Genomic DNA, 25,188 nt, shown 5'->3' on the forward strand with positions numbered 1-25,188 from the left:
TTTTCAGTCAACCAAATTTTATGGATTAACGGCTGGTTAGTTATAACCAGCCGTTGATGCATAAAAAATGTACCGGGTATATTAATAAATTTAATGAACAAAATTGCAGTAATAGCAATTTAGAATTGTATTGCTTTCTTATGATTTTTAATTTGGCTTGCCATCAATAAAATCAAAATTACCCAACATAAACCAAAATAATTTAACGGTTTTAAAATCAAAAACACCTAAACCACCTAGCATAGCTACGATTAAAGGAGCCTAAGTTAAGGTGTGGTATTATTCGAATAAAAAACTGTCTATTTTAACAGAAGAATTAATATGCAATAAACATATCAAATGGAATTGTATGCGAGATTATGCACCTTATATAGATACCCAATCATATAATGGGTAATATTAGGAAAAGTATTGGTACGTGAGTAGGCAAGATTTAATAATTTACTATGAAAACCGTATGGGATTTCAATTTGAGTGTTGAAATATCTTTCTTCTCATCTTTTTACAATGAATAAGATATCAGTTACACGCGGTATTTAGATAATTATTTTGCTTCCACATCCTTAAACTGAATATTTGTGACTGCGGTGGAGTTTATTCGCATCCAGATGTGTTGCTCCAGAAGGCTTTCTTTGATTAACATCCAATCTTATACGACTAGATGAATATCCGAAAAATAATGAATTTTTGCCCTTGATGCCTGACCAGTAATGCGTTTTATGCGATGGCATATTTTAAACATATATAGATTGAAAACTATATACTTTAAAACAAAAAATTAAAACGTAGACAAACAATAAACAACAGAAAAAACACGAAGATCCTGTTTTGCTACGTGACGTTATTGTAGAAATAAATGTTAACGATCCTAATCATTTGACTACAAGCTTTTAACTGTGCAGCTAGACTAGCTAATTTGGTGCGCTTGAACAGAAGTTTAAAAAAATGAATGTAGTTAAATTCATATACAGAAAATCATTAAAGAAAAAACATTAATAATACAAACAAACACAGAATTTTATGTATTATATTTTACCTTTTACTTTATTTTTTATTAATTATAAGCCCGATGGATCCACATTAAGATACTTTCCTTATTTTTCTAATTTCTAAAGTGATTGTCAACACCTCCATGGTATGATACTTACGTCTAATCAGCCGGCATACAGTCAGAAAGAAGTCGAATTTATGGGATGACGTTTTATTTTCACTGTGATTGTTATTAAAAAGATGTCTGAAATAAAGCACACAGCAAATAACCAAACAGTTAATGCATATACATTTGACTTGACTCTTGAAACATAAAAAATCGCTTATTTTATAACTTAAAAGCTTTAAAAAGTCTGATGTTGATTTGCAAATTAAGTAGGTGTCCACCTGCATAATTTCCAAGTGTGTTTTTAAATACGTTTTTTCTGGTGTATGGTATACGTGTTAAATGGTTTCCATAGTTTTATTCTATAATTCGTTATTGCTTTCTAAAAAAAGGTGCAAACAAATTGATTCATGTTAAAAATATTATTTGACACTATTTAGACAAAAGCATTACAAGCAAACTCCTGAACCACAAAGTATAATTAGAAGCTTGAATTTCAAATAGCAGGTTGATCAAAAATACAAATGCGGCTTAATAACGCTGGATCTATCAATAAAAACATTAAGGTTAAATTGTTTGTATCATTTCATGCACATTAACTTTTCAAATAGCTTTCCGAATATACTTTATTTTCAATACATCTCTGAGTTTTTCCTTATCCAGTTACGTTTCTAAGATTTAATGATAAAAGCCATTAGAGTTGCTCGTTAGTTCAGCCCACACGGGAATGTGTAGCTTTTAATTACAGACAAATCAAACTTTGTTGCACCAAGAATTTTAATTATTATCCAAACTTAGGAAATTCTAGTAGGTATCACTTAATTATTTATAGCTGCTTTTCAGCAATATCTAATTATTAATACTGTTTGCTAAATTAGGCAATAGTAAATAAAAGCGTGGGACTAAAATGATTGTCTTGTGTTGCAATAAAGGTGAATTCCAAAACTTAAATAAATATTACGGTTTGAACTGGGATAAGAGAAAAGTTTTACATGACTTTGTAAATACAAATAACATGGTACATAGTTGAACCTTACTATTTGCATTGAATTATTGTGTTTTATTTTAATTTTATGAGCGACGATTATAGAACATACATTATGTTTTCCAGGAAGACAAAAAAGGACAAATTATTTAAAATAAAACTGGCATTACAGTCATTTTTGTCTCTTATACTCCAAAAACCATATGCACAAATATCTAAACCCTACAGCAGTTTGTGTAATGTAATTTCATAGTGTTATAAATAGTACATAGTACGGTATAGCTAACGGTTGGTTTTGGTACTAGAAAATTATTGAAATTCTTAAAACCCTAATAATGAATTATTTACTAAGAAAAACTCACAACCAAATAACTGCAATTATATAACTTAAATATAATAATTAATTAATTGAAAATCTAGTTCGCAAAACAATATCATCTGGAATTCCCTTCAACTTGTCCTCAGCTCAATAGACTAATGCAAATGCTTTAATTTTAAAATATATTTTTATTCTATTTTGTCGTTTATAGCGTGGATCGATTCAATTAGATATTCTGACTGATAATGTTAATTCGTTCATCAGAACGATTTTGAAGAAAGGTGAGTAATTATCTGAATGTCAAATCGGCAATTACATGAAAATATTTAACTTCATGAACTATTTACTAGTGTAAATAGTAAAATTTAAAAATTCATAATAATTTTAGTTCTATGCAATAGATTCAAAAGATAATAAAAAATGGAAAAAAAATTAGAATAGACCTAATCACAATACATAAAGGACCATTGATCGCTTATGATTACTCATTAATTATTTTAAATTTACTTACTTTCTATTAAAGGTAACTTTTCAAGTGTTCTTAAATTCCTCTTACTACAAAGGTGCTCTTAGAAATGTTTGAATCATATATAATAATAATTAAATAAAATTAAGTAAATTACTGTTATCGTATATAACGTTAAATTAATCAACCACTTACAATTACGTATTAAAAGAGATGTTTACAAAAAACCTACAATAGCCTTATCTAATTCCTTTAATTCAACCAAGAAATTAGATAACAGTCAAGATGTTACAAGAAGTGGTAGTTTAAAGCACTTGTGGCTCAAAATTATGCTTATAATATGTAAGAGTATTTTGTGGACTTTCAATATTGGCGGTGGTGTTTTAGAGCTGATAAATCAACTGAAATGAACATTTAACACTGTTAAAATTGATTGGTTTTCTATATTTTTGTTCCATTGACCGTTGGTTTCCGTTTGTTACAATTTGAAAAACTAAAGTTAATTTGGCTTTGCAGACAATTGTTTGAAACTCGTTTTCCAGTTTTAAACGACAAGTTGTTATTGAAAACCTAATAAAGTAGTTAAGAGTCCCAAACTGCAAGTACAATATTTTGACCAGACACCAGGAATTCTATATTTCCGGGCGAGATTAATGACCATTATTTTGATTAATTAAACATATTAATAGTTCGTATATTATTGAGTGATCGGTGAAAAACATAATTCGTGACTTATTCTTAAAGAACGAATTAGCGAGGTTAGATTGAAAAATCGTACTGGGCAGGAAGCTTTGAAACTATTTTAAATAATTGGTAGTACTTTAGGTTTGAGATTTTACAGTTTGGTTCAAAAAATCCTTAGGACAAATCGTGTTGTATTAAAACTTCGAAAATCGAAAAAGTTTTTAAATAATCGGCAGTTTAAATTGAAGATTGTAATATTTGTGAAAAATTATAAGTATTGAAATCAATGCAAAATTCATTAAAAAGTCATTTAACCTAGTTGGTATATTCTACGTCCCATAATACCATAGTGGTCTTCCATAAATTGAACGCAGTGCCACAGTTAACACGGCTGTATATACTTCTCATAAAATGTGGCTTATTGCTTCCTATTCCTAATAAGTTCTAAATGTGGACTTGAAAAACTCGGATTTTCAATATAAAAAGTTACTGCATAAGTGTTGCTATTAAAAGTCACAGTTTACATTTTTATGGGAAAAAATAAGTAGGCACATTATATAGGTACAATTACCCGACATTGTCTGCTCGTCTGGGATATTTTTTGCCAGTCTTGTCATTAACCAATTAGACATTGTGTAATTAAATTCAGTCGACAAAAAGAAATAGACCTTCGCCAATCTGCAATGTGTGATAAGGCGACACATGCAACTGTGAACCGGCTTGTAAATATCAAGTGCAAGAAATAGAATAACATAACCTCCCAGTGTGAAAATAACCGTTAAATTGTACAAGTCTCATCCTAAATAATCAAATATTTATAAGATTGATAAGAAACTTAAGAACCCCAAAATATGCTCAGTATAATGTTTATTTATATATGGAAACACCATTTAAAATATCTGGTCCTCCCAGCGCGATATCATTTAGGAAAAACTGAGACACAAACAAAGATAATTTCTGGGAACTGCAACACAAAGGCTGATTTGTATTCCTCTTTCAAAAATCGCAAAACCCGGCATTCTGGGGCCCACGCACGTGCTGATCATTTTCCCCTCAAAGAGTTCAAAGCCGGTTTAAGCAGATTATAATCCGACTTACTTAAGTATTGTTGCTGGGTTAGTTGGAAGATAGGCCGGTAATTGACACCTTCAATGTCCACATTAACAAAATCACTTGAAATTAGCACCTGAATCGTAATATTCAAATCGAACATTAAGCGAATCTACCTCGAGCCATTCAGAAAACCGACTGATTGTTGGGTTTCATTATAAACGGCAGGCGTATTCGGTTGATGGTACCGGTCCCCAGATCGACTTAAGTTGGGAGTTGGTACGGCGACCACACTGCGACTCTACACGAAATACACCGAGCGACTTAAACTAGATCGAATCTTCAGCGGCTTTACTAAACCGTAGATTTTTGCAGGGTTGTCGCAATGCTGTACTTTCTAACCTATATCTCGATGGTACCACCAGAAACCCGTCATTTGTCATTTGAAATTGACCTCTCAAAGGCTTCTGATTTAGTAGAATATCTCTTGCAAGCGGTAGACAAGCTTTCTCAACTGGCAAAACTACATATCTTATTGAAATCAACCATTTTTATGCTAAAGTCTTAATATTGAAATTAAAAAATAGAACATTTAAAAATCAAAGATTGGGTAAGTGTCCTCTTACCTCTCAAATAAGTTTACGGTTCGTTAATATTAAATTATCTGAGTACATCATCATACGCCTTCTCTTTGAAACCGTTTGCTGTTTTCTAAGCATTCCCTACAGGGACAGATAAGCTTTTATAAAGCCTCGAAAATGTTTTCACCTTATTTCCATTAGTTTTCTTCGCATAAAACACTATTCAATTTACTTGGACTTTCACAAATCCTGCAGTCTGGCAACAAGGGAATGAAATCCGGGCATTACTAAACTCTAAAAATACATTAAGAAGTTAAAAGTTAAACGTAGAGGCCATACCAGAGAACATTTTTGCTCTCTCTCCGATCAGTCTCTTACTTATAAATGACACACTCCTTGACACTCATTCTGATGAAATCTGTTTTATCTGGAAATATTTTTGTTTAAGTAAAATCCCCTAAGTAAAGTCAACGATTGATAATTTGTATAATTAGACATCTCAGGTGTATGCCAAACGTTTAAGCAGTCCAGGTAAAGATGCTAGTTTCAGTGCTTATTTTAATCAAAGTGCTTTTAGATTAACAGTTATTGTGACTAATATTTTTATTGGCTTTTTCGTGTTTATGATTAGTTGAATTTGTATTTTAACGTTAGCGTTAACTGAGCTGCACGGCGCTGTCTTACTTCGGTGGTTTATTTCAGATTTATCTAAGTAGGTACATATCCATCAAAAGAGAAATATAAATTAGTTTTTTGATATAAGTCGCTTAGACAGAGTTTAATCCGCTTTAGCTCCCTATCAATGTGATTCATACCGCAAACACTACTTTAATTTGACTTATTTTCCTGACTGCGTGTAATTGTTATTATATTATTTTATTTCCTTTTTGTAGTTTGTATGAATTTGAAATCTGATGATGGCGCTGTTGTCTCGCCGAAATGTTATGAAATAAACGATATATAAGTTTTTATTTCACATTTTGACTAAAACCCAGGAAAGAAAAGAATATAATAAGCAAACAATACTTCTATCGAAAATTCGGAATTTTCAGGATGTATGTATAGTAAATTGTTCAAATATGTATAGTAACCACTGTTTCATTACTTGAGGATCAATCACTATTTTAATGTTTGGATATAATTTATTGTTTGCTTCAACCGATTTAGTTATTTTTGCCAGTCATTTATAAAACAAGTCATCCAAAACCGGTAAAAATTCGCGTCAAAATTGCGCAATCCAGAGTTTACCAAAATCATCTTTGAAATTTAAAAAAACGTTTTCCTTCTTCCGGAAGATATTCAGAAAATACCGAAATTCGAAAAAACTTTATTTTTTCTTAACCTTATTTGGCGCGGAAATTTAAAATGGATGACACTTGCTTTTCTGGCTGACTATTTGTCTAAAATATTTCCAACAAAGGGCACATACGTTGGCCGGCACGATAACCAGATCTTTCCCGTTTCGATAATTACTTATGGGGAAGTATGAAAAACCTCATTTATAAATCTGTACCTACCGATATTAATGACCTGCGAAAGAAGATCTCCACAGCCAAGACCAAAGAACCAAAATTAGACGAAAGGACCTTTTAAGATCAATACAAAATTTAGATATGTGCTTGGAAACGGAGGATGAACACATCTTATATTCTCTTTATTTACTGGTTTGTCAAAGTTTAGTTTCATCCTATGTAAATTTATAATACATTTTCTTCGTTTTATCATCCTACTCAAACAGATACAGACTGTCTAAAATATGTTGATTAAACAAAAGAGGGGATGTTATTTCAAAGCATTCATTGCAAAAACAGTATTTTTGTTATTTTTATCAAACAGAATATCAAATAGTAATCAGACAAAAAACCTACAACTCTACAAGTCAAACATGAAAAAATCCAAGTTGGCACCCATACGAAAAAACAAAGTTGTTAATGGTTGTCGAGAACCCTTAAGTCGAATTTTAACCCATCATCGGCACGTTGTGGAATATTAAAGTTGCAATGATGAATAAACATTTTTCTCATTTAGGATTTTTCCGGATATCCGTAAACTCTAGATTGCGCAACTTTGCCCCAATTTAACCAATCTGGTTACCGAGATCCCCATGGTTCCGCTCTAAAAATGGACACTATATTTTAATACAAATATAAAACAAGTACGTTCTCCTAAATGGCAACTTGGTAACTACACTCGAAAGCATATAAAAAAACGCAAAAAATAATATACGGTATAAATTACAATAATGATAATAAGTCAAAAGCTGATATTTATTTATTTTTTTAATTCTCATCTAATTCTAGCCATTGTTCAACGCTTGAATTTCAAAAAAATGGAATTTTGCTCTGCAATTGGAAAATCTCAGCAATTTTAATTCTACTTAATTATTATTATTGTGCATTATAGTGTGCAGTTTTAAAACTATCATTTTGCTTGTTTAAAAATTCTAAAAACAAACATCAAAGTAAATGTAATATTTTGCAAAACCATTGAAAAAAACCAATGCAAACGCAACGTGGAGATATGGCTTAACATTTTAATTAAGCATAGTATTCTTGGGCACGTAACAGGTTTCCACTAGATATGTGATCTAGTAATGATGTCATTATATGTAAATGCAGCTTATTTAACTACTTGTATTTGTATGTTGTTTTACTCTCAACAAGAACGACGATTGATTAGAATCGACCGTTTGACTTTTCTGTTATCATGAATGCCGATTAACACTTTGAGATTTATTGATCACATAGTCGCATATTTGCTCCTCGTATATTAGTAATATGCAATATGCGCAACCTCAATGTGTTCCCTAAATGTAAAGATAAAGGAAAAATAAATTATACGATTTTCATGACCGAGCAATATCAAAAGCGGAAAGATGTAAAAATGATTATTATTAATTTTAATCAAATATAAGAGCTTTAAATGAATTTTTAAAATACAGAGCGAATAAATGTTTCTCGTTTGGTTATTTGATTCCTTCTTAATTTAACATTGAAATTATCTCCAAAACTCCAAAAAAAAAATAGAAAATCGAATAGAATCCGCATGTCACAAAACATCAACCGTTCATTGAATTCCTGAATTATTCTTATTTTGTGGCATATTATTTTAATTAACGAGTAAAAAACATGTATTTGAAAATAACAATAAATTGTTATTTTTCAAATACTTAAACAACTTCCTCTTTTGTTTTGAACTGTCAGGGTGAGGGTCGTCTCAAGTTTTACATATGTTCATTTCAATTACAGTAATTCAGAGCTCTTCTGACATCACTACCAAAGAAAATCAATGACTAAGTTTTATTGTAGTGAGAAATTTAATTATTGCCACGAGCAAATTGTGAAGGATTATTTTAAGAGAGGACTTACTTTCAGATAATCAGAGAATTAATTTAACGATATAAGATAAAGAAATGATCCAAGAAGACAAGAATATATTAAAAGTAACGTGGTCAAATGACATAAAAAGTGGGATATGGATCGAACTAACAAAAAACAACTAATTTACTAGCAAGATCCAAGATTACGAATCAGATAAAACGATAAGGACGATCATATTAAATCATTGGTAAAAACACTGTGTTCCACTACCGTGTCGAAGAATAACGCTGACATATTCCTTTGAAAAAAATAAAATGTTTTATTTGAACAAAAGAAATAACCTTCGTTGCCTTAATCTGTAATGACAGAACTGAGAACTTTATTACATAAGAGCATTGTTTAATTTAAAGTAAATGACGCTACATAATCACTCAAATTTAACATTATTATTAATAAACGGAGGAAGATGAATAAAAATAGCAATAGCGTCATTTCTCTTATTGTGCTAAACCAAAAAGGAACATCTGAATAAACGTTAATGATTAGCGTATCCATTTTCATAAAAGTAACTGCAAACTTCGATTTGTTGAAATGATACAAGAGGTTAAATGATGATATATTTCAGTCTGTATTTGCTTTTCGGCTTAGATCTATTACTGCTAAAAGCAAAAAGTGGGTTTTTCAAAAATTACCTGACGACCTAGTGGGGTATATTTAATTAGCAGGTGGTTAACACAAATCTAAAATTTAACAGACAATGAAAGGTTCATTGGTAAATATTTGGGCCATTAAACAAAAAAAAAACATTAGCTGAGATGATAATTCATCAAGAACCCACAGTCAGCTAAATATTTCCGTTGGCGCTCAAACTACCTACTTACTCCAAGTCCAGCAACTATAACACTGGAAAGAGTTGTTTTTTTACCTACCCGAAACAACTCACAGTTTTTCCGCAATTACGAACAAAGAAGAGTTATTTGAAATTTTATCATATAACCGGAAATTCAAATGTCATTCAATGGAGACAACACACACAACACCCTGCACTTTATCCGATGATTTAGAACTAACGGCCTTTTCAAATCGGAGACAGAAAAATATCGTGCATTAAAAAAGGACGAAAATAACCCGGTTAATAAAAAGAAAAAAGAGAGGTCGATTCACCTATAAACCGGCTGCTAACGATAAATACCCTTATGTATACTGCAGCAGGAAGGCGAGCACTAGGAAGCGGATGTCCATGAATTCTATAGATCAGTAAAGTGGATTAAATCTTACAAAGGAAAATATTTGTTAAAATTGCATGAAAAGCACATTTTAAGAGATAATTTATTTGAAACTTTTCTATTCCGAAAAACACTCATGCAGTGTGTTGTGTAAATATAAAGAAGTATTTAAAGTATACCAAATGCTATTGCTGTTCATATGTAACCGCGTTACAACCCCCGTAATGTGAGTTAAATCGCTTGTACATAACACCGAAGTCATTTATTTACCTTCCCTCCTTAGAACCATTGCACACTGATTAATTGCTTAAATGAAAACATTAATTTAAATCGAATGCGGCATTTATATTTGTACCCGTTTTTTAGGGTTTTGGCAGTATCTTCCAAACCATTGACTAAAATCCGTGTTGGCAAATTGATTTAAAAAGTACCTTCATACGTAAAAATGTACGTATGAAGGAAGAGGTGATTGAAAATCAAGGAAAATGTAGCTCCATTTCCCACACTTAAACGTTACTACTAACCAAATATAATTACGATGAAACGATTACAAAAATAAATTCCTTGGAAAAAAGCGACAAAAATAATAAAGTTCATTGAGAAATGAATAACAGCAGTTTAACTGATTACTTTTAATTCCAAAGGTATTTATGGTGTACCTCAGCCCATTAAGCAAATTATAAAGATTTCAGTAAACATAAACGGAAATTTTTTGTTTTGATTGCGTTGTTGTAAAAAACTATTATTCATTTATATAAAATAATATTAATTAACTTACCTAGATAAAAAAAACTAATCAACATTCCTAAGAATTGTGAAACAACCCATATATTTAAAAGCACTAAAACAAAAGCGCAACCACCTCCCAATATAGTCGAATTTGACGGGACTATAATATATAAGAGCACAAAGAATTAGTCCCCTATCTTTGCCATATCGAATGAAGAATAAGTAACCCCGTATAAGAAACTTGCCCAAATAGGGTGAATGCCCTTCAATATTAATAGTTCTTACGTTGGAAACGCTTAGGTTTCTCCTTAAGAATGACTTTGCAACTATTTTTGCTCAACAACATACAGAGCGTTCCACGCAGCTTTTATACGTTAATGCTGAAAAGCAAAAGCGTCTGTTTTTTATGAATATTTCGCTAGCGTTCGTTTCATTTAACGACAAACAACGATCCACTTTTCAGTTCAATTGATAGTTTCGTTTTATGGTTGTCTATGAAAATGAATGTAGCATCTCTCAAGGAACTTGTAATAAAAACTAAACCGACAAGATATTTTGATGGATTTCGCACCTCATTAAGCATGGTATTAGTGAAACAGCGAAATGTATTCAGATACGTACCTATGTGGTAATTAACCAATCCTCTTGTCAAGGAGCTTAAAATAAAGTAAAAGTATACACGAAAGCCCAAAGCTACATGGCAACACTTTGTACTACCTGTATGTTAGAGGTTCAATAAGCTGGTTTATTAATTATCTATCATGGTGATAATGGAATATTTTCTGCGCATATTTTGTAGTTTATTTATAGCTGTTTTCATCTCACATTTAAATTATCACTTCTCAGCTCGCCAAACTAAATTAGGCTTTCAAGTTGACTATCGAATTTTGAAACTGTGCATTTGAAACAACCTTTCAGATATATTGGATAAATGTCCGTTAAAATACTGAATATTTTAGTGAATTCCTGCATCCGGTACATAGTTTATATTCTTTTATTCAACAATCTAAAGCTTTAAGTGCAATTAAAGTCCCGTGGCTCTCATACTCTCTGTTAATATTATGTATAAGATAATTAAATGAAATTAAAAGTATATTCTAAGTAGCATTTAGGATTACTCTCTGCCTTTTGCAGAATTATGATCTAAAGATATTTGAAACATTCTCATCTTAACCTGGATATATTTTATCAATGACAAGGAATGTAAAATACTAAACTGAAGGATTTATTTTGGAATTATACTGGACTGACACATTAACATTTGCACTATTTTTTATGTTCCCCTTGATACAAGTTACGACAAATTTTGGATTGAAGGTGCATCACAGTGACTTAAATACATAATTAAAGTTTCATATATCAATAGCAATGACATCACACCATGTGAATAATACAAAAATAACACTGTATAGAGGAAATGAAAATCATTGTACTGTAAAATTGCAAAAAACCTTTGTCATATTCAAGCGCAATTACCAAAGCAACCTGCGCGTGTTGTGTAAATTCGATTATAATTTACAGTTTGCACGATATAGATGGAAAAACCAGAAATAAATGCAATAAATATAAAATGGAGTACTTACATTTAACTCTAAAGCTTTTGTTTCAATTTCAGTCTTTGTGTATTTGGCTCTAAAATCTAGCGGTTGAAGACAGGACTCCATTATTTTAAACCAACTTCGCAGACACTTCAATTCGTGGTCGATATCTAGAAAATTCAAATAGTGTTTGTTCGGGAATGGTAAAATAATATTCGGTTTATAAAATGTACCTATTAGCAAATAGGTTTGTGTTTCGACCTTTGTATATATAATAACAAAACTGGCTGTTTTGTAAATAGTTGCAAATTGCATAATGGAATGACCAAAATAGCTAGTAAACTAACTCATAAAAGTCATAAAAACTCTGGATAACTACTACACGCTACCTACTTGCGATAAAAAGGGACATAATTCCAGTAAAAAAAATAAGAAAGTGGTATCGCAACAATATGTCCAAAAAATAAAGCAAATTGTCCCCATTCAAACATAAGACCCACCAGCAAGAACAGGTTTTACACATGATTTTTACATAATTGCTACACCGAACACTATGTTCTTAACGATTTATTCTTTAAAAAAATTTGCAAGAGAAACCGCATAAGCGACTAAACGTTACACTGAGCAAATAATAAATTACGCAATAAAAATATATACTCTAAAAACATATTTAATATAATGCTTCTAAATCAAACAAATATGCGTATTTTAAGATAATAGCGGTATCTACCGCAAACGATTTTGATAAACTAACTGAAATTTAATCTCGCTCTTACAGAATCTGAAGTCAAAATACTGGAATTATATTGAAATAAAATAATTGAAAAATAAATAAAGTTAATTGGTAGCGTTTGGGGAACACCAACATAAGAAGTTAACTATGCTTATCAAAAAATTAAATCACAGCCAGTAAAAAGTTTAATTTCAAATCTATTCCCAGAATTATTACATAGCGGATCAGATTTGCGTTAATACTCAATTTCAAATCAAGCAATTACTATACAAAATAAGCACGTTATGATATCTGCTCGTATTCACTACTACGAAACGATAAATAAGATATCCTAGGCACATAGTCGAGCACTTTTGTGTTTGCTTTAATAATGTCTTGTTAACGGTAAACAAAACAATTCATAATTATAGAGAATGGTTTCCGATACAAGCTTACGATATGTTTGCTTCTGTAAATGTTTTGATAAAAATGTATCAATCGGAGTACTAGTAAATTCTTTCCACTATTGAACTATAGATAACAATTCATTTACAAAGCAGATTGTACGTAACACTTTAATAAAAGAAGGTTTGTAATTTCAAAATCACCTGAAACGAAAACCTTGACAAATCCGTAATGCGGAGTTTTTTGCCCAATTTCTACAAAAAAAAACAAAGCTCTTAGATAAAACACCGGACCGTTAAATACAAAATATACTATACAAGTCAAGTAACTGTACTACGTTTTTAGCCAGATTTAAACCATGTTTGTTCAAGTGTTTGATGGTTATCAGCAGTAAAGAGCCTTTCGTTTTATAGTGATTTTAAAACGATTTGAATCTTGTTTGACCAAGAGACCGGAATATCGTGCAGACTAAGTGAAACGTAAAAATCTCTACATTATTTAAAAAATGCAATAAGCATTGCGAATAATTGAATCACAAAATAGTGTACAAAAAAAGATTTAACGAGTTTCTCTACAATGTATGCATCATTTTTATTTAATATATTTCTACCACGCCAAACTAGTATTTCCAATAGGAAATAGGGTACAATATACAGGGTGTCCCGTAAGCACATGATCAAAAGGGTACTGCGATATTTGTTGGATCAAAAAAAGACGATCTGACCTTACTTTTATTAACAAAAAATGTCTAGCTCCTCTGCTATTGATGGTCAGTTCTTCAAAAAAATTATCTTTTTTGAAATATCGGAAGAATGGTACGATGTATTTTAGTGAAACTCGCTGTGAATTTGTTCTTATGTAAGACTCATATTTTGATGAAACAAACGAGTTCATCCGTTTTGGACAAGTGGTGAATTCTTGAGTGTCGTGGTACAAAAACTACCAGAACGTTTTATATGGTGGATGGAATCAACTCATTTTTTGGTTGATGCACTAATCATTTTTGCACAATTTTGTGCTCTTTGTAAAGGCTTGTAGCGTTCATAGTTTTTGCGCAAACAAAATATGTCTGTTTTCCTGCCACTTAACAATGTTAGACATTAATAATGTTTTTTTTAAGAACTTTGACCATCAATAGCAGAGGAGCCAGACATTTCTTGTTAATAAAAGTTAGGTCAGATCGCTTCTTCTGATTCAAAGATTATCGCAGTATCCTTTTGATCATGTGCTTACGGGACACCCTGTATAAAAAATCATAGAGAGATATAGAGTAACACGTTTAAACAAAACTGCACCGGCTATCATGTAAATTGTAAACTAACGACAGCTGAATTAGAATAGCAGAAGCTTTAAATAGAATAACAACGGATTTTCAAACTAATTTCCTTTGTGACTGAACCCAGTATATTTTAAATACATACATTCCACAAACCGATTTTTATTTATGTAGCTACCAGAATAATAACCCACCTATTATTTAGTGCATCACGCCTACACATTGAAAAAATCTAATAGGATAAATTTGCTTGACCTCATTTTTTTCGGCGATATGCAGTGAGTGTGAGAATTTTATGTCAAACAATCATTCAATGTAAATATTATAAAAAGTAAGAACCTACTAGAACGAGAAATACTAGGGACCATTTAGTTAATCGGGCTTGTTTAAAATTATTTTTATTCCCAATAATGTCATTGAATATCTTAAAGTAGTTGATTGGTAGAACCGAAACTGTGATAATGAACCTTTTATGGACATTCCCGTAATGAAGATAATAATGTCGATAAAAAGTGTGCTGCCTATTCAAAGGTATATACATAATGTTAAAGGTAAATTAAAAACTGAGCCTAATAAGGTACAAATTGATGTACAATATGCAAACATTAAACGCAAATTTAACTAACTACTAACTAAACTGAAACGGTCTCGAACACGTCAAATAACGAATAAAAATGGCGAAAAATATTGGTCGAGTATTAGAAACATCTTAAGTTTACACCTTTACATCATGTATTTGGGGGCAGGCTAATATTGAGATCAAATAAGAAGAAAAATTGTTCAAAAATTTCTACAAAAAAAAAGATTAAAAAAATGGTGTGGGTCCCATTTATCACTTAGGGGTATAAGAATAGATGAGAACCTACTAAATATACATATAAAACTTCATCAAAATCGGTCTAGCCGTTTCGGAGGAGTATGATAACTAAAACTGTGACACGAAAATTTTATATATTAGATATCGTTGCCATTTCATATATGTAGTTTTAAAGCTATGTAAGAATTTATATCTCTTACAACTCTTCCCAAATAAATCGCGTTGGAAGAAAACGCATATTGATCAGCAATCAACGATACATCCACATGCAATTTAATGACTACGTCCTGTCTATCTATAAAATTGCGAAGCATTTTTGGGGGAATCGGGTGGATTTGCTTATGCTGAGATAAAGAATCGGATGTATTAACGAGGGCATTTTTTGATGACAACGTTATCGAACACTAAACACTTTCCGAATGAACACTTTCTATTCACGCTCATAACGAGGCTAAGTTTTACAAGTAAAAACGTTTCAGTGAATCCGCGTTTGGTATAAGCTAATGCAGAAATAGAAACATTCGATCCTTATATCCAGAAAGAAATCAGGGACTCCGATACTATCGAAAGGAATAAAGCTTTCGAAATGCTCAAGAAGCAAATAACTATTAGAGAAATATAGACGAAAGCTCTTAGATGAAATCATCGTTCAAAACTATCCGTGGAAATGACATCATAAGAAGAAAGTCAATGCTCCAACTATTGGACGATTACCACAAGAATAGAAGAAAAAAATAATGACTAGAATACAAAACGTCCGGAAATAACCAATGACGAAATTATTATTACGGTGTATTGAGATGCACGACAAGCGAATTCAATCTTGCCAAAAATATTTATTAAAAAGGTAGGTGGATCAAAGTCAGTAAACAGCGAATAATTACGATTAAACTGACTAAATTACTTAGCACAAGGGTGCTAAATAATTAGATTTAGATTTAAATTAGATTAGAACCAAGATATTGTTAGAATCCAACTATCAGACCGAAAAAACAATACATAGGAAACCAACGGGAACCAACGGATGATGTTAAGCAATGGAACTTTAAGGGAATTATGCCAGGCATGTATAAAAGGAAAAGACAATAGGTGAACAAAACCATTTCTGGATCAGACGACTAAATCTTAAAAGCGGGAATACTATCAAAAACTTTTAAAGCTAAGGACCAAAATAAATTAAAATTACATCACCAAGAGGTTCAAATAGGTGAATTGTGATCAGATGTGTTCTTCTATTCTTAGAACAGTTTTCAAAAGATATTGAAATTCGCATCATCGATTACCTCGTGAAACGGGTGATGTCACGATACATTATTGAGGTCAGACTTCCTTTCGATGGTGAATGTTTGTGTTAAATTTGTTGTTTAAGCTTACTGCCTGTTCAGTTAAGTTCGATTTATTACTAACCAATAACAATTGCTAATATGGTTTACAAACCAATAGGTATCCCAGGCAGAAATATTGAAAAAAAGAAAATATATCATACATCAGGAGGACATTTGAAAAGAAATCAGCAAACAAAAGTCGCAAATTGTATCTAAAAATGAAAGTGGCTCTACTCATTTCAATCAAGACCGGCGTCAAAAGCAATCATAGAATGTTTGAATTGAACATAACTGAGTTGTACGTAAGTTACATGTAAGCAATGCCATAATGTTTGCAGATCTATTAAAGGGTGGTTTTTAGTGGTAGGTATAGAACTTAAATTGAAATAAAACTTATAAAATTAATGTTAAAATCATGGCATTCGCTTTATTAAAAAGACAGTTCTATGCCATTATAGCTTAAATATGATTTGAGGCATATGGGCGCCGCTGCTGGCTCCCATCCAAAAAAGAAGAGTAATCCACGAAAGAAGTCCGATTTTCGACAATTTTGATTGCACTGGACCATAAAAAAGCACATCAACCAGTGAGTTTTTCTGGATATAACGGCCTCAATAATGGCTTTCGGATTTTCCTCGTTCCAAATTCGGCAATTTATTTCGAAAATCGCTGTTCAGTTTTATTTTACGTTTGAACTTAAAAATGGCAGTGAAAAAGTCTGAATATAAAATAAAGAGACGCATATAGCGAGTGGAATCCGATAATATTCCACTTTTTATTGCACAGTGCGAAAGGTAAATTATCACCTGTATCGTCATTGTAGGTATACATAAAAAATTATGTCCAACTCACCCTTAGATGACCTGAATAGTATACTTTACGAAAAACAATCATACTCCATTGAATTAAGCAATAAATCTTGTCCACATCGTTCACATAGTGACGTATTATTGCATGTCGTCACATGACTGCGAAAGGAAAAATGTCATTGTCTGAACAGTTGAAGTGTCTTGACGTTAGTGTCATCAATCAAAGTTTGATATAGGACACACTGACAGTGGGGATTATTTCACGGTTTCCAATCTTTGGTGCGATATTTTTATTTTGTTTGTTTTTCGATCATGTTATCCTTTGATGTCTGTCTATGCGATAAATCGATTTCAGAATATAACGAGAGACATAAACAGGACCAAACAGAAGAAGCTCTTTTAAACAGTTGTAATTTAGAAAACGTCAAAACGTTAAGGGCTAACATTACAACGTTTTGCGGCACCTATAATAATGAATTTCGGATGGTTAAAAAATCGATAATGACTGGCTCTGCTGCTTATGAAATTTATAAGCCCAAGCTGCACTGATTTATTTTGGTCTTCAAACTGCAGTTCCCTGGCGGTTCCCTATGGTTATATGGTATGTTTCTGATTTACCTAATGTTTTCCTACGAATAATCCACTGTCTTATTCACACTCGCATTTTTAATTTTTGTCTCAAGTTCAAAATCATTATTTCTTCTAACACATCTGCTACTGCAGATATGAGTTCTGCCCTTTTACTACCGACACCTAGTGCCATGGCCTTAAATGTCGAATACTGCCACCGAATTGAACACGACATCAATGTCACCGTCTGAACGAGCCTTTACTCTTACTTACCATACCATATAAGTCGTATGCGGAATTACCCACAGTGGCAATTTCATTCCTAAACTTAATCATTAACTTAATGTATACAGTCCAAGTTAACTCCGCGTATTCAAATGCGACCGTTTAGCCAAGTGTTTAATTCAGAAACATAATTTAATCCTTAAAATTCCACCTAGAAAATTTCGAAACTTTTAAGTTTTACGAAATAAATATTAAGGAAACGGTACGTTCGCGTTCCGCGCATGCGGCGCATTCCTGTCAACATGTGATTTCATCCCGTGGTAAAAGCCTAATGAAGTGTAATATAGAAAGAATAATTATTTCAAATATCGATCTGACCGAGGACAGGTTGAGTGCCAGCTGGTTGTTACTTGTCGGGTTTTTGTGCGTAAAGCAAAAAATATGAATTGACATAAGATAATTTACATATTAACAACATTATAGGAGCAACTGTCTTGATTTTGAAGTTTTTGAACAACTAGTTTCGCTCAGCTACTGAGAACAAAAAGTCCGAAACCGATCCTGATATTCTCGTAACTTAGTGGAACAAAAAATGGTTATACATTAATGCCTTAATCTTCACTATAAATATATATATACATATATGTACAATTTTTGTTCGCCTCGCCTAAACAGGTGAATTATAAAGATAAATGCACGTTTGTGCATAATTATAGCTAATTAGTAATTTCGAAAACAATCAATTTTACAGAACTTCTTGGTTTTAACACGTACAAATAATGGTAATAAAATATATCACAAAATCACAGCGGACTTTTGCCCTCATCAGTTAAAATTGTAAGAGAAATGATGATTAACACAACACATATTTGAACGAGGAATAAAAAAATATGTGCTTCTGTTGCTGTTTTCAGTGCTAACTCTCAAAAAAGCAGTTATGAATAAAAGGCTTAGGAATGTTTGCCAACATTTTCATTTCAACCTTGCCATGTTGTAGAATTTCACTTCATCAAAAATCGACTCATTTAAACATTTGTTTTGATTGTTTAAGTGTATATCCGGAAAAAAGACATAATATGTACAAAGCTCACCTAAACATGTGTCCTGATCACACATTTCGCAATCCGAAGGTCCTAAAATACTAAGAATTGAATCCCATTTTGAATTTAGATGCGTGGTTCTCCAACTAACTTCCTCCTGAACTTCTGGATATAGTTGAACTAGTTGACTAGCTTGATCGTTGAAAAGCTTCAAGGTAGAGCTTTTTTCGAGGACCTTGTTAACACAACGCTAAAAACAAATAGGCTTATGTTAGAACGATTAGTTGAATTTAATGCCATTGGTAGCAGTAGTGGTATAAAATTAACCCATACTCACTGCTCGTAAAGCTTTGTCCATGATATTTTCCTCTTTGCCATAAATTGTCTCTTGAACGCTATTTAACCAAGAATAGAGTTCAGAGAATTGAGCATAGAATTCCTTTAATGTCCATGTTCCATTGTGAGTTGCCAAATCGCCATTTACTTCCTGAAACATATTTTTAGACCTATTAGATTAATGAATTACAATAAAGCCTGTTTGAATGAGTATTTTGACTCAAAAGATTTAACGGATGAAATGAGGCTAAACTTTTTCACGTTTTTAATCATGATTTCAGACAGAACTTTTATAAGAATACGTTTTCAAATTTTTTTTTCAGATTTTTTCTATAAGAATTTTAGTTTCAAAAACATTCTGCTGCTATGTTCTAGTGGTGCCGCCTTTGTAAATACAAGCCAACTGAAGAACCATTAGCTTTCACTGCTCTTAACCGCATATTAAAATATACTAACTACTTTACCGACAACACCGGCGTAATTTAATAGTCATTCGCCAAATAAAAAAAAAACATTTTTACCTGGCATTTATCGATAAGGTTGTTGTCCATGATATAGTTGTAGTTGGCCTGTAAAACAGACCAAAATTCTTCTCGCTGATCGCTTGCTGTACTGCCCCATGATCGTCTGACGGCTGTAGCCTTTACCCTGTTTTTTGTTAAACTGTTGAACTGTCTTGGTTTAACAGCTTTATCCGGCGTATTCTCACTTGGGGTCTGCTGTAGAGACGACAAGGAAAAACTGTTCTTGAGCGAGGAGTTTTCGAAACCTATAAATAATAAATCAAAAGTTAATTTCCAGGTATAACTAATAGCTTGTTGTAAGTAATATGTCAAAATACGTAAACGCTTTATAAAAGAAACAACCACAAACTTAATATAATTTCTCATTTCAAGTGATTATTTGATGGGGAATGGTGGGGTAACTAATATGGGTGATCGTCTTGGGTAGAACATATTGATTACCTTCAATGAGAACATACTGCAAGAGTCCTAAACGCTTGAAAGACGAAAACAAGTTTCCTGATTTAGCGAATAATTATTTATTTCATTGTGTTGTTGCGTTCCACCCTAACTGATCGTCGCATTAAATACATGACTATATATTCCATTCCATAACAAATATTAATTTCATAGAATATAATATAATGAATACGTATTTACCGTTTCTAAAACAATGTGAATACGTTCGTATTTTTGATTGAATGTTAACCTGTATAAAACACCCTGTATAAGACTCCGCCATAAAGCCCTATATAACCGAAGCTCAAGCGAGTTCCAACATTCTTAATATAAGTCTCGTAAATGTGTGATCTGTGCATCCTGTAGGGGATTTTATTAATAACTACAAAGTAAAATAAAAATCCTAGAAAATCAAATAGTTTCAGAGGAATTTAAACTGTCTGAGATTTCAGACGGAAACAGTTCCTTTGGCGAAAATTTAGCTTTTAAGACCGTATGTTTAATTCGCGGTCTTGGGCAATATGGCGCCTTTAGTAACTAAAATAAACACTTATAATTATGCGGTGTGTTGAAAGCGGCTATTTTATTACCGTTTCATGAAGATGTATGGAATGGCTCGACAAAATACAATCCCACTGAAAATAACATTTCCGAATTATTTCTTCAATTTTCATATCTTCAATTCTCCTTTAATGTTCATGTGCTAAAAAATGCATTTTTTATTAACATTCCACTAACCAAACAATGTATTAAAGAGAAATTATTGATTATAGCGACCTCCTGTAAAACTAAGAAGCGGGCCAAATGGGACATTAAAATTAATTACAGTAAATAATAAACAAATAATAGTTATGGGCATAGCATATGGGTTTTCAGACCTTACAAAATGTGATGTAATGTAATGCCGTGATACTTACATATTAAAGCTTTAAAGTGTCACAATTGTTATTTACCATCAAAAATATTACTAATGCATGAAGAAAGGTGCTAATTTACTGTTTAGCATCTGGTTGTTCAATCATTCAAAATCCTGCCGCAAAGCAGTTACATCAAAATGATAGCGCATATATCTCCAAAAGTAACAAATCACAAAGCTATTTATATGTAAATAGTTTTAGTGTTTTGCAATTCAAAATGGAGCAATTTTTCAATACTAAATGGATTGAGAACGTAGATATTTTATTGAAATATGTTATTTAATGGACAACAAATTGATCGTAAATCAACTATTCTTATGAAGATAGTTTCAAAAGCAACAACAGTAATTTAATTTTTTTGAATATTTCAGTTCCCGCGTTAAGTTTTGAAAAGCAGTTGTTATTGGGATCTAAAATAAAACCGCTAGAAGACGAAGTATTCAAAATAAGTTACCCCTGTACTATATTTTGATCCACTGTACACTAGGGAATAATCAGAATTCCCTCGCAATATTCGAATATTCCCTAGAGATTAACACGTACCATTAAATTTAACTGGTCACGTTCGTTATGAGCCTAATATTAAATAGTCATGTAAAGTACCATTGTAAGGCATAATGATTAAGACTAGAGAAAAGGAAATTTCAGATTGAAAAGATTAAGTGTAAAATAAAATAAAATAAGGCATTAGTTCTGAAACGTTTTTCGTAGCAAAACTGAAATAGTGTCCAAATGTGGCCAAATTTTAAAAAGTGGTACATTGAGGATGGGTCTATTGCGTCCTTCAGAAAAAAATTTCAAGCAATTATCAAGCTGTCGAAAAACTTGATTTATCTCCTTATGCATAAAATATACGATAAATAAGTCAATTAAGTAAACATGAAGGGACAAAAAGAACATACAATTTATTAAATTTCCAAGGATACCATATATTTTCTTTTATTATGTAGTTTCGATTTTTCTTTCTGTTCTAGATATAAAAAGTTCGAGTCGTTATCCTGTAAAATTTTAACAATTTGTCTTGACTTCAGCATTCATTTTTTTTATTTAAATAAATATGTCTTCGATCTTCTTACTCATTTATTTATTATTGGGTAGCCCAGACTGTTATTTATCATAGTTTTTAGTCCTCAAAGAAACACATTCCGAACGATTGTTAAATGACTCAGAAGTTTTCTTTCTGAAGCCCAGATAGGGAATAGGTCTGCTATTCCCTATACTTTCCACTTTTCAAAGATTGTCTTAACACACAGTGTGTTAAAAAGACAATTACCGACTAACTCCTTAAAAATCCTTTGACAACAGCTTGAGTTTTTTAATGAAATTTTACCGGCGTTAAATGTTAAGAACCATATATAACCAATTGTCAAAATGTTATTTGCGCTTTCACCAATGCTGTAAGCTCAAGCTCACCAGAAACACATCTGATCAATTTTCAATAATAAAATGATAGGACGATCAATGACCTGTTTACACCTGACCTGACATAAAGTCCTGTTCAATTTAGAAGAGGTCGGTTGCCTTTTGTTGTACAACTTATCATTATCGAGAGAAATAGAATTAATTCGCATCTGTGATTAGGTAGAAATACAATTGTAGAACTATATTCGCTTTCGAACTGCACAAGAATTGAGAAAAGTTAGAGATGTATCATATTTTAATGTAAATTTCCTCCTGAGTCCTCGCCACCGGTGAAACGGGAAACAACGTTTTCTTCCAATAACACGAATGCTGTAAATACTGAAAACGAGTGAAAAATTAAGCACTGTAGATCAAAAACTAAATGGTTTTAGTATATGGTACATTAAGGAAAGACATATAAAACTTGATAGACTACAACCTCCAATAAGGAATTCATCGACTTACCAAACATTATATACCCTGACCTAAAAGTATATTTGCCCCTTTTTCACGTAAAAGTGAAAACCGTAACGTTCGAAACCGACATCTGGGCGCCATATTTGATTTAAAAAATTAAATGGAAAGGAGGGTCTTGGGACATCTCATATGAAAGGTATTTTAAGCCTCCGTTGTCATTGAAATGATGAAAACAGTATTTTATGAATTCATCTTAATCAAATGTACGTAAATTGTACGAAAAAAATTGTTCTTTGCACAATCCTGTATGTTAGTCCATTTCTTTCAAATATAACTGACAAGGTATGTGTGCACATCTGAAATAACTGAACATTCCAGTCAAGCCTGGAATGTATAAGAGCACGTATTTTTAAACGTCTCCGGAATATAACGCCAACGTTCAATAACAAATAACCAGTATATCTCATTATTGAATTAAGATACCAGAATGGCTCACGTACTTGCTGGTATTAAAAAAGCAAACAGGAATTTTATTTTAATCTCCATTAGAATCTCATAATATAATTAAACGAATTCCAAGATCAATTTCACTGATAGTGCTTTATAAAGGAATTATATCGTTAATTTTTCAGAAAATCCAATAGGAAACACGTTTGTGAATTATCTCTTTAAGGCCCTCCCTTCGACTCGGTTGCCTTTGGGCGCAATACTGCACGAGCATCATTCTCTTTTTAATTTATTTAATGTTTCTGTAATCAGTTATTACGCGTAGTTGGGAGTTTTTTAACATTTAAATTAACTTGAAATGGGGAAAGTAACAAGCAAATCATATATATAAGTATCTTTTAAAAAAACTGTGCTCTGAATCATGCCGCTATACGTACGTCAACAATTAGTCAACATCCTGTGTATTATTTCTCATTAAAGCAAACGCTCATAATGGATTGAAATTATTTAAATAATGAAGCCTATTTAACATAAACTAACTAACCCTAATATTAATATGGAAGCAGAACACTAGTTAATGTAATTCACACCGAGTTTATATTATTTACTAATTGAATTTATTAAATTTGGAAAACTTGCTATTGTGCTTCTCAGCACAACTATAAAACCGGTACCTTTTCATTAAGTCTACGTACAGTTAGGGGAGATTTTGAAAAATTAATTAAAATATTTGGGGATAAGGTCAACGAATTTTGGAGCCATTGTTGGGCACTGACATGCTTTTGCCGAGTGAATTTATTTCGTAGACTATATCTAACGAAACTCACCAAATGCACTTGGAAAACATATAATAAGTAACATGACCTTAAGTATGACTCCAAAGTGCGTTACATACTATTTATAGAATTTAACAAGCTGACAAAACTAAGTATATGGAAGTCGATGTTGTTGCATGCATTAAATTTGAGAACTATATATCTTCATTCAGTATATGGGCAAGAATCCTTATTAAATTAGTAGGTGTCACTCAAATTTAAACATTAAACAACAGCAGATTCAAATATTTTCGAAAAATAAACGTCCTTTATAGAATATCTAATTAAGGACAGGAAGGACACACCGTTAAGCGAAACAAAAAGGATCACCAAAACTAATGAAACATCCTTTATTATAAATATTTTAATAACTGACTAGAAAGGATCAGTCGAGCCTTTTTGGGCATGGTAATAATGTGATGTCCATCTTTGGTTAAACTCTAATTCACTGACGGACGGCGTTGGCCATGAATAAGTAGTTCATAAATATTAATAATTGAAATATTTCCTTTGTTTACACCACAAAACAGAAAATAGGGAAACTCTTGAGACGAAATCATTATTTTGTTGAAACTTCGGAAACATCTGGACACAGTTTGTCCCACATTTGCCCTTAAGCTTTAAGCATCTGTTACCATTACGCGTTAAATTGGTGGCATCCGAATTGTTACGACAGTATAAACTTTCCCCAATTTTCTATTTGGAAATAACCGATTCTTT

General features: G+C 31.9%; 1 protein-coding gene and 1 long non-coding RNA gene across 4 annotated transcripts in view; one reads left to right on the top strand and one right to left on the bottom strand.

Annotated features, from left to right (window-relative positions):
• The window catches only part of LOC109533873, a 179,543-nt gene that overhangs the window by 153,908 nt on the left and 447 nt on the right, over positions 1-25,188 (top strand). The gene's annotated exons all lie outside the window — the stretch shown is intronic.
• The window catches only part of LOC109533799, a 139,421-nt gene that overhangs the window by 67,687 nt on the left and 46,546 nt on the right, over positions 1-25,188 (bottom strand). For all 3 annotated transcript variants that reach the window (XM_019899222.2, XM_019899224.2, XM_048660639.1), the window contains 4 exons: positions 20,031-20,278; positions 19,511-19,660; positions 19,225-19,423; positions 12,040-12,164 (listed from right to left, as the gene is read on the bottom strand). In XM_019899222.2, the coding sequence (XP_019754781.1) occupies positions 12,040-12,164; positions 19,225-19,423; positions 19,511-19,660; positions 20,031-20,278 (722 nt within the window). The remainder of the gene's footprint in view (positions 1-12,039; positions 12,165-19,224; positions 19,424-19,510; positions 19,661-20,030; positions 20,279-25,188) is intronic.

Source organism: Dendroctonus ponderosae, unplaced genomic scaffold, assembly GCF_020466585.1.
Source record: "Dendroctonus ponderosae isolate FM_Combo_2020 unplaced genomic scaffold, Dpon_F_20191213v2 Dpon_F_20191213_1, whole genome shotgun sequence".
Taxonomy (NCBI): domain Eukaryota; kingdom Metazoa; phylum Arthropoda; class Insecta; order Coleoptera; family Curculionidae; genus Dendroctonus; species Dendroctonus ponderosae.